The 18,048-nt window shown below is 39.4% G+C and overlaps 1 protein-coding gene across 2 annotated transcripts in view; it reads left to right on the top strand.

The window, feature by feature from the left end:
• LOC109406368 (sodium-dependent nutrient amino acid transporter 1) overlaps positions 1–18,048 on the top strand; it is a 56,720-nt gene that overhangs the window by 18,698 nt on the left and 19,974 nt on the right. For both annotated transcript variants that reach the window (XM_029858338.2, XM_029858337.2), the window contains exons 2-4: positions 7,752–7,938; positions 8,010–8,099; positions 8,249–8,480. In XM_029858338.2, the coding sequence (XP_029714198.2) occupies positions 7,752–7,938; positions 8,010–8,099; positions 8,249–8,480 (509 nt within the window). The remainder of the gene's footprint in view (positions 1–7,751; positions 7,939–8,009; positions 8,100–8,248; positions 8,481–18,048) is intronic.

Here is an 18,048-nt window from a genome sequence, read left to right as displayed (position 1 = left end):
TCACAAGATTATCGTGAGCCTCATAGCAGCGCAGCACACTGCGTTTTTATGAAGAGCTAGGAGATGATTTGGTGGGAGGCTCGCTGTCACATTTATGTTCACATGAGTAATCGGAAACTCTGCTCGAGACCTTCCTATCTGTGACATACCAGGGATGATGAATTGAAGCGCTCAATTCAAAACATAAACTTCCTGTAGTTTAATAATGGCCAAACTTTGATTCCTATGCGGCAGTGATAAATTAGCACAGAACACTATGGTTAACAACTGAACAACACAATTATTCAGCTGCTGTTCAGTAAAAAACACATGTTTTTCATCCAGTACTCTGAGTCGAAAAATGATGAAACGAAAACGCTTATTCGACTTGTGAAAAACATATTATACAGATACATGTGATATTTTGTATATGAACTCAACAAGAAGCAGAAAAAGGTCTTGCTAAACTATTTTGTAAAGGAAATGCAAATCGAATAGAAATCTTATTAAACGCTTGAATGGCTTGATGGCTACTTTATCAATTGAAATAGCATTTGTTCAGTAATGTGTATATCATAATTTTAGTTCAGCTATTGTTACTATTATAAAGAAACATTCCAGCATGCATGCTTGGTTGTGGCTTGCGATTGTTAGTAGGATGTGTTATGTGTTACGTGTAGAGGGGAGAGTCGAAAATTTGTTACGATTTGTTACATGGGGGTGATGGGGTGTCAACAATAGTCGAAAATTGCGTTACGTAATATTTGAATGTACCCTATATTGCCAGCCCCAGGATAAAAATCAACCTAAAAACTGTTTCTCGCACCATTTTCCGCTTATTTCACAGTTTTATTCGTGAATAAGTGAAATTTTGTGGGGTGTACCAAAATTTGGAGACGTGGGACATGGCATTCCCCCCTCTAAATTCGATCCTGAATCTTGAAGTTTTGTTTATCGGCAACAAGAGTGCATATTTTCAAGTGTCGCAAGCCTATCATCGATTCATTTGTTAGAGGACAGGGGTCCCTAATCCACCCAAACAACCAACCCCCCCCCCCCCTTAATAATGGACAATGCAACGTTAGATGTCGCAGTGCCGCACAAAGAAATTAATGTGCGTTTGAAAGGTTCTGACTTTTGATGTAATAACGACATTGGCTCCGTTATGCTATTATCTATTTTTGAGTTTTACCCAAACAATCAGGAAGACGAGGTCATCCAGGCAAGGCTTGCCCGGTCCTAGGTGCTACCCCATCAATTACTTATTGCACATTTATAATAAGCAAACAGACAAATTTGAATTGTCGAAAATATAATTTATTTTTGGCTACTCCTTCCTATGGCATTAATTAATTATTCGTCATTACCAAATAAGGACAGGACATCTGAAACCGGAGGGCCAATTTTCGGTACATGGCTCATTTCAAACAACACCAATGCACAGAGTGCAGTACTACAATGCGGAAAAGCTCCTCCTTCGTGCATGGAGGCATATTCTCTCGATCACATGATTGGGACAGTTTTTTCGGCAATAATTTACTTCTAATGATGCATGGTTTCCGAAAAAAGCATAAATAAGGACATAAATCATTAATACATAATTGCGTAAACCAAATTTTGATCAATTGAAAAAATCTTCGCATTGATTCACATACGATAGATCTTAATCTTTCTCAAGAATTTGTTTGTAAGCTGATTCTAGCCTTATTTAGTTTTAATAAAGGGCCTTGTTTCCCGGACTGAAAAAATCTCGTTATTCGGGATTTTTTTTTCAAATCCGGAGATTTTCCGGAATCCCTGGAACAAAATAAATGCATGGAACGAACTCCAAAAAAATCTCTTCCAATAAAAACGTTGAATTGTCCGGAGCTCACAACTACACTTAAAAAAACGGCATAAATTGTTTTTATTATTCGGCGGAATGGAGTCACCAAGGGTTTTTTTCTATTTATTTTTAATTGTTATAGAGAATAATAAGGTTTTATGGACACTAGATATATTAATATGAAGCCATCTTTTCAATCTGCAATGATGATTTATAAAAAATAAATGGATTGGGAGGGTTCGAGTGAATGGGATAGTTATGCTACGGAAACGACTAAGCAGTCTCGAGGATACTATTTGGTTTTACCCAACGTTTCGATCACTTTTTTGGTCTTCTTCAGGGGTTAATCGCTATTATCGTTTTTCGTCAAATTTTCTGCATAGAACTGTCGGGGTCTGGTTAACTATTTTGTACATCGAGGTGGTAAATTAGTGATTCATAGCAAATTTTTAATTTCGCGTCACTAAATTCTTCCACTTGTTTTAAGCACTGTTTAGTTTTCTGTTTGCAACTGTTAAATTGAAAATGGTGGGTTGAAATGGAGGAGAAATGGCAGTAACTGTCGGCGTCGACGTAAATGTGGAAAATATCGTCGAACGTATGTGCAGCGACGAAGAAAAGTGGAACATGGTTATCAGCAAAGCTGGCGGGAGGAACAACGATCGGTTTCGGGAGACATTTCTTCGCCGGGGAGCTCTCTGACGGAGTAGACTTGACCCACCGCTGGGGGCTAGTGGAGTAGAACGCGTTGTAGCACTGGTCTGGGTTGTCGGAGCACCAGTGAGCCGGACACCAGGGCCCACCGGCATCGCTGGAGTGACTTCGGCACCCTGCCGGTAACTTCGCAATGTCCGCATGGCGTAGAAGATGTCTGCCTCCGGGCGGGTTTGCACTGAATGGTGAAAAATGTAGGAAATTAACAAATTACTAACAAGAGCTAAATGGTTCAGCATGCTCGCTGATTGGCGAAACGCAAGAAATTTAACAAATTAATAACAGGAGCTAAATGGCTCAGCATGGAGGTAGCGAAAAAGCGTAGAATAACAAATTGGTGGTGGTGCACAAGGCACATAACGGCTTCCCTTCCGAAGAAATACTGCATGGTGGTACCGAAGGGGAATTTAAGGTGGAGGTATACTAGGAGAGTGTTTTTAGTGGGTAGGCGCACATTCGAATCCCACACAGCGTCTTCTGAAAATTTTTGGACTCCTAGATAAAATAAACGCATAGGGTTTGGGACCATTTGGGCAGGAGCACCTATTTTGGGCACTTGCTGCTATAACTCAGTCAAATTCAAACCAATTGATATGAAATTTTGTTCATGGCTAGATACTGTGCGTATCTTATCGTATTCCAAAACTCAAGTCAGTTGGCTGAAAACTAACTGAGCTACAGCAGCAAGTGCCCAAAATAGGTGCTCCTGCCCAAATGGTCCCAAACCCTACATACACACACAGACATTTGCTCAGTTCGTCGAGCTGAGTTGATTGGTATATGAGACTCGGCCCTGCGGGCCTCGGATCGAAAGTCGGTTTTTCGAGCGGTATTTATACCCTTCTTATGGGTGTAAGAAGGGTAAAAATGTCTAACTTAAAAAAAAAAATACTCATTTTCTTCCGGGATAAGTTATCTTGAACTATTTAGCCACATTTGTCCGAACAAAGTTTTGAGTAGAACTTGTACACAGATAACTGATGAAATTAATGAACATTTTAGACATGAAAAGTTCTAGGTGGAATTCCATAAAACGTTGTCGTAGGATTTTTTTAAATACATTTCTATACATTTAATTTTTTAAATACATTCCTAGAGGAAAGAATAGATAAAGTCGCTACATAATACCTGAAGAAATTATTGCACTGACCCACTCTTTGTGCCTTTTCTCTGGGAGCAATTTTGGGAATATTTTTGGAAGCGTTTCAGTGAAAAAGAATGGAAGAGTGTTTGAAAAATAAATAAAAAATCCGTCAAAGATTCTAATGGAAAAAACATCAAAACACATTTCACGACATGTTTTGCAAAAAGCTCTGTTTATTTTTTTTTTTATTATTTCATGGTATTACATTACTACCGATACGGGCTGTGCATTCCAGCTTTTTATCGACAGTTCTACAGCTAAAAACTGAATACTTTCTTCGCCAAGAAATTATTTTTACATTAGTATATCGTGAGCTATGCACGATGGTATTCCCAACAAACATTTTTGCTGTACAAGAGTGGAACAAACAACTCTTAAGCAAACTTTAGCTTAAGGAACTGTTATTCAACTAGTTCTGTTACTTGGGTTTTATGTTTTGAGATATTAAAACAATCCCACATTTTGTTTCAAAATTTCTATTCGAAATTTCTCCATTTGTTCTCACCCAGAATTTTTCCCCGAGTCCGCAATATACTGAAACGATTTGGTTCCATTTCTTAATTTCACTTTAATTTAATAATTTCAGGGGTTTACAATAAACAGTAGAACTGTAGAAAGCTTTTATAAAAAGGTGGCCGGATAAGCTGCGGCTCAAACCAACACTGATCTCTCAGCGAACCAAATGATCGTTCGATACTTTTTAGTTGGGTTGCTCGGTTTGTCTCGTTACAATACTTTATGAGAAAATATCTCAAGGAATTTCATCGGAAATAACTTCACGATATCGCCAGAGAATATTTCAAAGATTACATAATAAGTCGCTGTAGAAGTTTCATTAGGAATTCATCCACAATTGTGTTGTTCTGCTGAAGTCTAAGATTTATTTGAGCGGCTTTTCGCTATAATTTTGTTTCAAATGAGTAATTACTGATATGATGGAAATATCAATAAATTATTCATAAGGGATTCTCCAGAAAATATGTATGTATTATCTTCAGGAATCTAGTTTTCTTTAGATCAGGTTGCCTGCAAGGATTTCAGATATCCCCTGAAAACCTTAGAAGTTAATGCAGCCAATAATACACATGCTCCGTAAAAACATCTCATTTAATTCTGTTAAAACAAATTTTGTTCTATATGGATGATCACCGTTGTTGATTATGATGCGGGTTTGTGCACCGGCTGTTTTCGGTGAAAATGATTAAAAATACAGCATTTATCGAACGTTTCGACACACTGTCGTTTTCGGTCATCCTCAACGGTTCCTTAAATGTTTATTTAATTAGTTGATTTTATTGATTTGTTATTTATTTAAAATAATATCAAAACTTACATGATATGAGGCAGAACTATATTCATTGCCCATTTGTTTACTTCTGATTCCCAGCATCGGCGCCAACTTGTGACGTAGTTGGGGGGGCGAAAATCTCCAAAATTGAACAAAATTCAACTTTTTTTTGCTCAATGCACTAGTTTTCACGTAAATATGCCTAAACTAGATGAACTCCGTCGAAATTTTACGAATTTGGTTGATTTTGAGAGGCCTCGCCCCCCCAACTACGTCACAAGTTGGCGCGTATGATTCCCAGGATTTTTGTCCAGGGAAATCCCGGACAAAGACGCTCCAAATTTATTACAAATTTAAAAAAAAATATTTCAAAGACATTTTGGGATTCCAACTGTTGATCGCTTCCCATCTGATTGGCAGCTGCATAACAAATCCGCCTACAAATCGCTACCATCAACGCTTAAAATGCTAAAAAGGTTTTGTGCCTTTTTGAGAAAGACTTTGAAAGTAAGTTTTCCTTGGGATTTTCCCTTTTCCAAATTGGTAATAAAAAAAAAACTAAAAATTTCATTTTTAGTCTCCAACAGCTTATTTCAGACTCTTAACCAGAAAATATGATTATTTGGATATACTAGTCCCACACTGTATCATGCCACAATATTCCTAAATAATGAACGCTGTTGTTAAAAGGCTCGTCAGATGAGAAAAAAAAAAAACATTGAGGGATTTGCTCAAAAGTGCACGCTTCCTATCGCTTCCGAAAGGTACAGCCGCGGTTTCCAGTCCCAGTTTACTTCATCCTTATGGGAAATAACATTGTGGCGTTTCCTACGGTGCGGTTGTTATTTACTTTCGAAACCGATAGAACGCGTGAACTTTTTTGCAAAGCCCATTTTTGAAATATCTCAACGACCGCGCGGTGTTTACGTTTCAAAAAATCTGACAATATTGTGCATCCTAGCTTAATCACTCAGATCCTGCTGATCTGAGTCAGCCGCCATAAGACTGCGCCCGTTTGATTTGTACACGGCAGCTCACAGCTCCACCCGGCGGCTGCAAAAACAGTTTTAGCCAAGGTGCACACCGTGTACAAATCATAGGTGCGCGGTCTGGTGCGATCTAAGGCTGCGCGTTTCGAACGCAGCTTGCTGAGAATCTAAGATAAGCGCGACAATACTAGTCCCACAAGACAGTCACGAAAAAATCGCTCTAAGCACAGACCCGTTTTTTTACTAACTTACCTGTGGTTTAAGGTAAACACCGTTATCTATTAGGTTATTAATAACTTGATGATTTTGTAGCTATATCGGTCTCTTTCTACTCATAGTATAAGGGAGTAGAGATCAAAGTGGATAATGAAATATATAATTATATAAATAATGATTGAATTCGCTAGGTAGCGATCAAGTGTGAAAATTTTATAGAAGATGAAATTAGGCAAGTAGGCCATGTATTGAACGAATACATCAAATGCGTGAAACTTCTGCCGTACGACCTGTGCTTTCGGCTTGGTTGGTAGTTCATACCATCTTATCAAGACTGGAAAAAGTTTCAGGCACCCGACTGCCTATGTATTGTTCTGTTTTCATCACAAAATCTATCGATCGGTAACTTTTCCCTTATACTATGAGTAGAAAGAGACCGATATAGCCTCAAAATCAGTCGGGTGCCTGAAACTTTTGCCAGTCTTGGTAAGGTGGTACGAACTACCAAACAAGCCGATCTGTTTAAAAGCACAGGTCGTACGGCAGAAGTTTCACGCATTCGATGTATTCGTTAAATACATGGCCTACTTGCCTAATTTCACCTTCTATAAAATCTTCACACTTGTTCGCTACCTAGCGAATTCTATTATATCTATCATTTCATTATTCACTTTGATCTCTACTCCCTTATACTATGAGTAGAAAGAGGCCGATATAGCCACAAAATGATCAAGTTATTAATAGAATACGGTCGATAAATCAGAATATGTTAGGTTACACTAGTTTACAGCATTTTTGAACTCGGTAAGCTGATGATCGTTTTTGGTGTAGAATCATGCCCTGAGTTCGAAAACGCGAAGGAGAAAAATTACAGTAGAGCAGAAATTTTTTCGACTTTCCATACAAGGTTGATGTTTTGAAATCGTTTTTTGTTCTATTTTTAAGCAAAGTCGCTCACTTCACACATCTCATTCTCCGTAATCAATGCTCCGATTGAGCTGATTTTTTTACTGTAATTCGCCTACATATGATATGTCAAATAAACGTTGAGAAAGAATTTTTCAATTGTTTTTTTCTTATTGAAAAAAATACATTTCTTCATAAATTTTTGGAAATTTTGCTAAAATTTAAAGAGATCGTCCCCAAAACTCGCCAATATCTTGAATTTCATCAATCTGACGCAAAACCTGCATTCAGATGATCGAATGGTATCGTATTCAGCTTTTAATTTATGGAAAAAGATTTAAAATTGGTTGAACAATACGCAAGACATTTGAATTTTATTTAATTCCATATTTTAAAAAGTTGTAAAACTCGATATTGAGCTAAAACTCAAAAACTGTTCTACTTTAAATTTTTTGAAGCACGGTTTCGAAATCAGCGTTAAATTATGCTTCAAAAATTTTGGTCGTTGAAACAAGTTCACGACTTTCATTTTATTTTGTAAACTAGTGATTATTAATTTAATTGTTTATGCTGACAAAAAAAAGCTGACAAGTAAAACTAATTGATGGAACTTCTCATAATCACATATATAAAATTCTTCATTCTCAACAAATCGTATTCTAACATATGATTTTTTTAAATATTTTCCAGCCCGATGCATCGCAGTCAAAAAATACTGACCAAAATCGCCCTGAGTGGTCCAACAAGCTCGAATTTCTTATGTCATGTATTTCGATGTCCGTTGGCCTAGGAAATGTGTGGCGTTTCCCGTTTACTGCTTATGAAAATGGGGGTGGAGCGTTTTTAATACCCTACCTTATCGTGTTGTTTGTCATTGGTACGAAAATTATGCGAAAATAATACAACTACTCAATTAATACATTCCCTTTCATAATACACACCCCACAGGCCGCCCGTTGTACTACCTGGAAATGGCACTGGGACAATTTACAAGCAGAAGCTCAGTGAAGATTTGGGAGGTTTCGCCACTGTTCAAAGGTTTTTAATAATAATGTTAATCTTCACACATGTGCAGTTCTTATTGAAACCTGAGAAATAATTCATACTTACATTGATATTACTTCACAGAAATACAGATCTGTGCAGCATTTCGAAGAACTCCTATTTAATTTTACGAATATTTTCAGGAATTGGTATTGGACAACTTGTAGGCACTACTTCTGTGGTAAGCTATTACGTTTCGTTGATTGCACTTACATTGTCGTACATGTTCGCATCGTTCGCTTCCGTGTTACCCTGGGCCACGTGCAAGGAAACCTGGGGTGACAACTGTGTAGACTCATCACTTATAGCAAACGAAATGCGAGACAACAATAGCTCAGCCGGACAGAAAGTGAGCAGTTCCCAAATATACTTCTTGTAAGTATACGTACTTATTAGGGTGGATCAAGAAATCATTTTCACTCCACACCGCTCATTCAATTTTGGCTCCTCCCAAAATTTTAGCTCAATTGCATGGAATTGAAACAGCACAAGCTCTTCACAGTTCATATGGAAATTGAGTTCTTTAAGAGTTCTCAGATTAGCGTATAATCTGTATCTGCCCTTTACATTAAACAAAATCTAAGACTTCATCAACCATGGTGCGCTATGTTATATTTATCATTCATTCATAATTTATGTAACGAAAGTTTCTTGATCGGGACGAGCTGTCATCAAAATTGAAACTGTTTTATAAAACAAACGAAATCAGCCAAAGGTCGAAAAGACAGAAAATTTAAAGAATCGTAATTCGCAGGCACAAAAGGTGTAAAACTTATTTTCAATATTTTCAAAGGAAGACCAATTTCTCTGTAGTAAATAATTTCCGACCTTTTGTCTTTCAAATTAGTCCTTGTTCCTAAGCTAGTTGCGTTACTCCATGACAAACCCATCTAGTATGCAAGATATAACGTACACAGACGCAGATTCGGGTAACGTATGTGCGTCTGTGTTAAATAATATCATCATCAATGTGCCTGAGCCTAATTTTGCATTCCATGTATACCCAAACTTTGATATTCTGGTTCGCTTCCGAAGCCAGTTTTCAGAATCGGCCAAAAAGTGACCAACCTTGGGGCACCAGTTTCCGGAACATCCGCAGAAGTGTTCAGGGTATCCCAAAACTCAAGAAACATGTTCCAATGGCCTTGTTTTTCAAAATCACTAATCATTGGGTAACTGTGTTGCTGTATTATTTATTTCCTACAACTTCAATAACACAGTTATCCAAACTTTTGCTTACACAGCAATATATCAGGCTAGAAATCATAATACCCATGCTGTTTGTACCATTTCATTGCAGAAATGGAAAATTGATGATCTCACCATACAAAAATCCAACTCACTACTTTCAAGCTAGTACTCCACTGATTGCGTTTTATTAACACATTTTAAATTTTTTATCTATTATTCTATTGTAGTGAAAGAGTTTAAGAGAGATGAATGCACTCTAACATTATGTTCTTTTAAACAACACGGAAAATGAAAAATAATTAAATAAAAATAATTTAACAATAATCATAAAGCTCAAAATGTTTTCGTCTTATAAAATCGGCTCCCTGAATAGGCTTCCAGGAAAAATATGAAACTGTAAGGATGTTCGAAAAAAAAACAAAAACCGAAATTTAGAAAATTGTGAATCACAATGAACATGTTTAAATCGATTTTAGATGGCAAAAAAAAAGATATTCAGATCAAGATCGAAAATTTGGGTATTAGAAGGTAAAGAAACTTTCTTCGCGACTGTAATTTCACCTAAAAATTTTAAAATTTCCTGAATAATTGATTGGTGTTATGTTCCCGCCAAAAAAAGCACGTGGGTTTCGCAATGTGACAGATGTTTTTGAATATATTTGTGATGAACGACAAGAGTGTGGCTCAGTGAAATGAATGTGCTTGCTGTCGAACTCCATATAGGGTATGTGTGCAATCAGTAATCTCACGCTCCCATATTCATCCTATTCGAAAACAAGCGATTGCGGCACCGATTGATTCCGCGTTCTTTGTGTTTTTGGGTGCTCACTTCTAACAAAAAAATACAAAAATAAGAAACAAAACAAACAGCGCTTTAATCCTTTGTTTTTCGTAGGATGAAAATGAGAGCCACATGCTTAATAAGGGAACCAAAACCCTAATGTAATAAAATTTCATAGCAATCTGGCATCATCACTCATATAATTAGTAACTGTCGCACTTCTATCACATGCGCATGGCTACACCACATTTATTTCGGTAAATGCATCATGCATCTCTAAGATATCTAGTGGAATATAAATCCCAAGGAGATAGTGACTTTCATTTTAGAAGCTCCCAAGCAACAATTCAGAACCACCAATAAGCATGCCATTTTAACAAATGTTCTAAAAAGGTACCGACAGTTGAATAAATATTTCATACAGCGAAAACAACACATCATATTTTTTGTTAATTAAAAAACTTTGTTTAGGAATTTCCATCAATACTGGCTTAATCGTTTTGTTCAGCTGCTGATTAGCAGTGTAATAATATCATTTAATTAGCTTTGTTCGCCATGTTCACATTTGTAAACATGCGTATCGAGCATTTCAGAAAGAACGACGTAACCAGATAAATCTGGAACTTATTCCTTCTTTTTACAACGCGCGCACCCTTTCGAGATAAAACTACAGAGTAATTTCACGCCATGAAAATACCCAATAGAAAACTACAAGAGTTCAAAACATGTTTGAAAAACTCAAATCCCTCTGGAGAAAAATAGGACAAAGCCCCATTTGCTGCAGGAGATTTGAAGTAAGCAGAGCTTTTTAGTGCCCACTAAATCGATTCTATAGCTACAATCCTCAGGGTAGAAGCTAAAGATTCGTAGCTATACAAAAGACTGGTTTATCCGAAGACATTTAGAACTTGAACAGGTCCGAGTTCCATTCAGGAATACCTCTTTCGGTCCGCACAGACCGCAGAGGACAAGCTTCTTTCAAAGCAGTAGCTATGGTATACCACAATGAAGGGCGTTATAATAACAAAACCATAATGAAACTCTCTTGGAGCAGCAATGGAAGCGAGTTATCCATAAAATGTGATCGCAACCAATTATTACAGGTTCCCTAGCTTGTTGATCAGGGACGCCTGAATACGCAAAGTTTGCGAAGGAACACTCCAAAGTGCAAAAAGATCAAATGGAGAGTCCTCATCTGACACATGCCAATCAGCCAACAAACTGACAAATTCTGCTCATGCAGAGTTGGGTTAGGTGCAATTCTATGTTAAGTTAACCATGAACTGTACTACCTAAGTATTCCATCAAAGTGAAGCATCTCAAATCAATGTTTGAGCTACTTCAGATGCCAAATATCAGCGAAAAGATGCTGAAAACAAGAGCTTACTTGAAGGCACCCATAAGGAAAGGTTGAAACATACTGTTAACGTTATTCTAAAATATAGCATGCTCGAGGCACGACAGTTCATCTATAATGAAAAAAGCAAAGCTGGGTTCACAAGGTAACCTATACAGAAGTTACCCTACGAAATTGAACTTTTTGAAGTAGATCCACTTGGGCTACATACGCTTTTTACGCTGAAAATTGATCTGAGGTTTCCTTGTCGTAGCCACTACCCAAACTAGACAGGATTACACTCTTCACAATCACAGCACAAAAAGGAAACATCAACGACCAACCAAATCGGTGTTAATTGAAAAACGCCAATGGCGAAAACGCATTAAGCGAACCCATATAGGCAGTAATGTAAGCTAATTAACAACATTTGAATAACCCCGCCCTTATTTAGCCTCAAATTTGAGACTTAAGAAGGGCAACTGATTATCTCAGAGAAACGCAAGGTCCACTGCACCATTGCTCCGGTTAGCGCAGTAAGGGCGTAATACTGTGGAGGACGCCCTAATTCTCCACAGGCTCCGTTTGTGGTTAGGTTTTTATTAGACCCCCCTAACCATTTATTCTTTGGCACGGTAAGCATAAAGCCGCATAACACCATGAATTAGGGGTCACCTGTTTAGTGGACTCTTACCACTGGATCAGGCGGTCCGTAGTGTTATTCTTAGCCGATTGAGATAACTGCTACCGACACTACACAGCTATCTAGGCTGATCGGGAAAAGAAGTTAACATTGATGGTCAACTTCCAAACGAACCCGAACAGCCGGCAAATACTGGCTTAATCGTTTTGTTCAGCTGCTGATTAGCAGTGTAATAATATCATTTACTTAGCTTTGTTCGCCATGTTCACATTTGTAAACATGATTGTTGATTAGGAGCCTAAAAAGAGCATTGCGACAGCATATTATTGTCGTCGCAGCACCAAATCGAAGTCGTGACTCGCGCGACATGCGAAATTACAGACACGAAGTAAATTTAAATCGATTGGTGGCATTGCGAATCGTTCAGCTAAATAAAAGCTACAATATGCACTTATCCGCATCAAGTTGCGACACATAAAAGCGGGTAAAAACTCAATTTTTGCACCCCAGGTCACTTTGGATTTCAAGCAAAAGCATAATATTTGGCATCAAACAAAAGCCTTACAGCAGTTCTTAATTATTAAATCGCACTTAAAAAAAACATCACGAATCACCTTTCACACTACACTGACCAACGGCAGCAAAATTAGCGAGCTTGACAGCGGCAGCTGGCTCCTCTAACCCTACGTCTCCACTAGACAGAAATGTCTTGCCATTTTGCTGCCAGAAAGAGAAAACGTAACAGAAATGATCAACACCGCTGCTTTCCATGCAAACAGCGAGAGAACATTTCTGTCATGACACATCTGTCCAGCAAAATGGCAAGACATTTCTGTCTGTCGAGTCGCTCCGGATTACGTGCAGTTTCGGATACCACACAGAAATTCCGCATACCTCACTCAAGTTACGAACAGCGATTTGTTAGTCACTCCGCTTTCCGATGTGGTTACACTTCTACTATTATTGTTTATTTTTGAGCTTCTCAATAATGACATTTCCATAGACAAATAGACGACCAAAGCTTGAACCAAAGCGTCACAGACAATAGACATACAAATGACAAATATAACATAAATCTAATTACCGCAGGGTACATCAATAGTGTTTATGTACTCTACATTCCTCACCTGGTCCGAGGATTGAAATATGCATAAAAACAAAGAATTTTATTGATACCGACATAGTGTTGAAAAATAAAATTGACCCAATCATTCGTTATAACGTGCTGGCATTTTTGAAATTCTTCTGGTGCGCTTGGGTGGTGGCGTTTCTTTAGAAATCGGGCTACGAGTCATCTCATTCTCGGTAGCTGTTTTTGCATCTGCCGTAGCTGCACCTGTCACAGCGGGATCTGTCGTAGCTGGATCTGTAGGATCTGGATCGGTCGTTGCATCATGCGGAATGGGCCATCCCCCTGAGGTGCGCTACAGGCCGACGATATCCAACTCCACTGCCAACAAGAACAACAACGTCACTTTCGCCTCTCTGAATCACCGAACACTCCGGTCGAAAGCTGGGCTCCAATTCTCCCGTCTCATAACCCTTGATCATGACGGCGTCTCCAATTGTTACATCTGCCCCTTTGGCGTGCTGTCGCTTATCGGGGCACAGCCTCCCCCGCAGTGAAGTGCTAATGAAGGCAGCAGGTCCCTTACAGGTCTTCCAGTAAGCAGCTCCATCGGAGATCCCCCGGCAACAGAATGCGGAGCGGTGCTGCAAGAATACACACAATCCTCAAGCGCCCTCCTCCAGGCATCCCATAATGACCTCCCAACTCGCAACGCTCGGAGCATCCCCTGGTTCCGTCGTTCGACCAACTCACTCATTTGGGGCCAGTAGGGGATGACACCAAGGATGGCACGGACTAGTTGGATGCTTCCCGCTGGTACAGCAGCTCGAAAACTCCTCGCTGGCAAATGGAGGTCCATCATCCGTTCGAACCGCTTCAGGACAAGTGTGCTCCGCGAACACTCGCCCCAGTGCCTCGACACTCTTGTGCGCACATGCTGTCCTCATCTCAATCACAGTCAAAAATCGGCTGCAGCAATCAACTATAACCAAAAGTGTCACACACTCCTTTGCAGAAAAAAAATCCAATGCCAAATCCCGCCACGCACGATCAGGCATTTCTTTACGTAGCATCGGCTCAGGATTTCCTTATTGGCTTACTGATGCACACTCTGCACACTCTTGCACACGATTTTCCACGGAACGGTCCATATACGGCCATATTCTCATTGAAACAACTCCAGGATGACCCCTATGTGCGATATCCAACGTACCCTGCTGAAGCCCCGATGGAAAAATGACTCCACCATTTCTCACCATTAGATTATCTATGACCCCCAGTTCCTTCGGATAAAACTGATATGAAATCATCTGTGATGGCCACACTTGAGATTCAATAGCCTTCGCAACCTCTGTGGGTACGTCTTCATTACTGGCTTTCTTTCTAAGCTCATCCATCGGCCGTCACCGACAAACATAGTGCTCCGAAGTCTCATCGAAAGGTGGATCTGTCCGCTGACACAGCCTCGAGAAGATGTCCGAGATATTGTCGGCTCCAGGAACATACACAACTGCGTCAACACAGCACCAAGACCCACTGCTGACGCATCCACATACAGTTCGGTTGGGTCATTAGGGTCAAAGAATCCCAGACGATAAACAGTGCCGGCTAGCTCGCTGCACAGGTCGTCAAATGCTGTCCTCTGCTCAGTACCAAACAAATCCACCTCACCCCTAACGAAACAACGCAAAGCTTCTAACCTCTCCCCTTGTCTCCGGCACCCTAAAGCTTCTGATTGCTGCCACTTTGTCGTCGGCAGGACTTATACCATGACCGCTGATCTTGAAACCAAGTATCTCCAGCTCCTCCACCTCAAACAAGCATCCATCCTTGTTCAGCAAAGCGTGATTCCTCTTAATTACAGCCAACACCTTTTGTAACCATTCATTGTGCTCGGTTAGTCGCTCTCCACACCACAACATCATCGATACAAACTATTACCCCATCAATGCCCGCCAACATCTCGCTCATTCGTTGAAAAATCTCTGGCGCGCAATTTATGTCAAACATTAGGCGCCTGAAACGCATCAGACCCCCGCTCGTCATGAAGGTTGTTACCTCTCGCGATTCAGGATGTAGTTCCACGTGGTAGTAGGCAGAAGAAACATCAAGCTTTGGGAAAACAACCGCTCCTTTGAGCTTATTAAGAAAAGTATCGAAAATTGGAAGTGGATAGTGCTCATGTTGTATCGCTTGATTGGGATATCGCACATCAATACATAGCCGCATATCATCAGTCCCCTTGGGGACCACTACCATTGGAGAAATTCAGTCAGATGGCCCAATAACTGGTTCAATCATATCGGCATGGAGCACTTCCTGAAGCCCCTGATTGACCCTAGCATCCATTGCCACAGGGACTCTGAGGTAAGCCATCTTCCTTGGAAGCATGGTGTAATCAATCAACAGCTCCACCTGGACGTTCGGAAATCTTTGAAACGCAACCCTCTTTTGGACAACACTGTATTTATACCTCTAACCCTTCTTTCAACACCGTGAGATCCTCAGTCGTCTCTTTGCTAAGCAGACATCGTTGTGCCCCTTCAATCATAAAAGAAATCCGCATAATTCTTGGGCTTTGTATCATGAATCGCTATCCAAGCTTCAAAAATGGCCAAAACCAGCAAGGGTTCCTGAGAAGCATACGCTGTATACTGTCAATCGCATTGAAACCCTCTATTCTTGGCGCTACGGTCTTCAACCGGTCTCGCATCTTTTCAATGTCGTTACACTCTCGGTGTGCGCTACGGTCTTCAGCCGGACTCGCATCTTTTCATTTCTTCTTCAGTTGTGCGCTACGGTCGCCAACCGGACTCGCATCTTTTTTTTACTTCATCCTCGGTGTGCGCTTCGGTCATCAACCGGACTCGCATCTTTTCTTTTTTCTTTTCTTCACTTCGATTTCACTTTTAAGCTTCCAACTTCTAGAGAATCGATTTTCACTTTAGAACTTGCGACATCCCTCACGATGCCATGGAATTTTTCAAATCGTCCCCGCAATCAATAATCTACATCGTACACAATCCTCTCAAGCATACACACAATGATCACTGATCGAACATGTAGCATCAAGAACTCAAAACATCCATTTATTATCGTTCAACTTTCAAGTCCCCTCTCAAAAACCGGAACCGCAGTTTAAAGGAAACTTACCGTAGCAAACAAATCGTACCGGCTGCGCCAAATTGTCGAGTCGCTCCGGATTACGTGCAGTTTCAGATACCACACAGAAATTCCGCATACCTCACTCAAGTTACGAACAGCGATTTGTTAGTCACTCCGCTTTCCGATGTGGTTACACTTCTACTATTATTGTTTATTTTTGAGCTTCTCAATAATGACATTTCCATAGACAAATAGACGACCAAAGCTTGAACCAAAGCGTCACAGACAATAGACATACAAATGACAAATATAACATAAATCTAATTACCGCAGGGTACATCAATAGTGTTTATGTACTCTACACTGTCTAGTGGAGACGTCGGGTAACCAGCCTCTAACTAACCCGACGTCTCCACTAGACAGAAATGTCTTGCCATTTTGCTGGACAGATGTGTCATGACAGAAATGTTCTCTCACTGTTTGCATGGAAAGCAGCGGTGTTGATCATTTCTGTTACGTTTTCTCTTTCTGGCAGCAAAATGGCAAGACATTTCTGTCTAGTGGAGACGTGGGGTAAAGCAGCGTCTATAGGCCCTGATGATGATGGTTCCTTTATCGTGACACGGGTTAAGCCTTCAAATCTCGTTCGGGTTCAGGATCCACTTTTTGTCACAAAAAGAGATGACATTTTTCTTCCGTATACAAAATCGGAGTTCCAAAAACTAAGCACAAATAACGTTGTTGGGTATAAATGAAAACATGTTTGAAAGTACTTCAAATTTTCAGAACAACACCGCACCGTAGCTAATCAAAGCTAACTGAAAACTTAATTAACATGAAAAGAAAATCGTGTTAAGTACTGTTCCTTTGAATTCCACTAAGAATTTGCATCCTTTGACAGATACGTATTTCGACCTCAACTGTAAGGTCGTCTTTAGTGTCTTGTCGAAATACGTATCTGTCAAAGGATGCAAATTCTTAGTGGAATTCAAAGGAACAGTACTTAACACGACTTTCTTTTTATTTACAGATATTCTCCTAACAAGCCCAGGTTAATCATCTTTAACTAACATGAATAAACGTTACGGATATGATTAAACCATTGATTAGCTTCCAAATTGATGTAAACAATAGGACAGATCGGTAAAGTACTAGATTTCTAGTAATGAGCTGAATTTTAGTATGGTAAGAAGGTCAATTCTCAATTTCTGCAATTGAATGATGCAAAAAGCGTGGGTATTATGGTTCCTTGCCTAATTTGATGCTGTTTGAGCAAAACTTTGGGCAACAGTGTTGTTGTTTTCTCCATTTCTTGCAACATAAACAACATAGTTATACAAAGTTTTGCTCAAGCAGCACCAAATTAGGCAAGGAATCATAATACCCACGCTTTTTGCACAATTTCTTTGCAGAAGCGGAGAATTCAGTAACAATTTTGAAAACGACGTATAATCAATGGTGTAGCATTGATTATACGTCGTTTTCAAAATTTGTTACTAAATTGACCATCTCACCATTCAAAAATGCTCATTATTACAAATCTAGTACTACATCGAACGTGCCCCATTAGTCGAATAAAAAAAATTAAGCGATGTTTAAGTAACGCAGGCAACATATTCGACTCAATGTTTAATTATTTATTTATTTATTTATTCGCCGTCTTCAACCTTACAAGTTGTACAGTTGTTAAGTATCAACTTATTTAAAATTATTTATTGTTTAAAAACTTCCAATTCATGTAGTCCTGATTGGAGAAGAGCTGATTCAGACGGAAGTGAAGTATTCATTCATTTATTTAGTATTACATCAAACTCAACA

This window comes from Aedes albopictus, chromosome 1 (genome assembly GCF_035046485.1).
Source record: "Aedes albopictus strain Foshan chromosome 1, AalbF5, whole genome shotgun sequence".
Classification (NCBI taxonomy): domain Eukaryota; kingdom Metazoa; phylum Arthropoda; class Insecta; order Diptera; family Culicidae; genus Aedes; species Aedes albopictus.
This window is presented reverse-complemented; position numbering and strand designations above follow the sequence as displayed.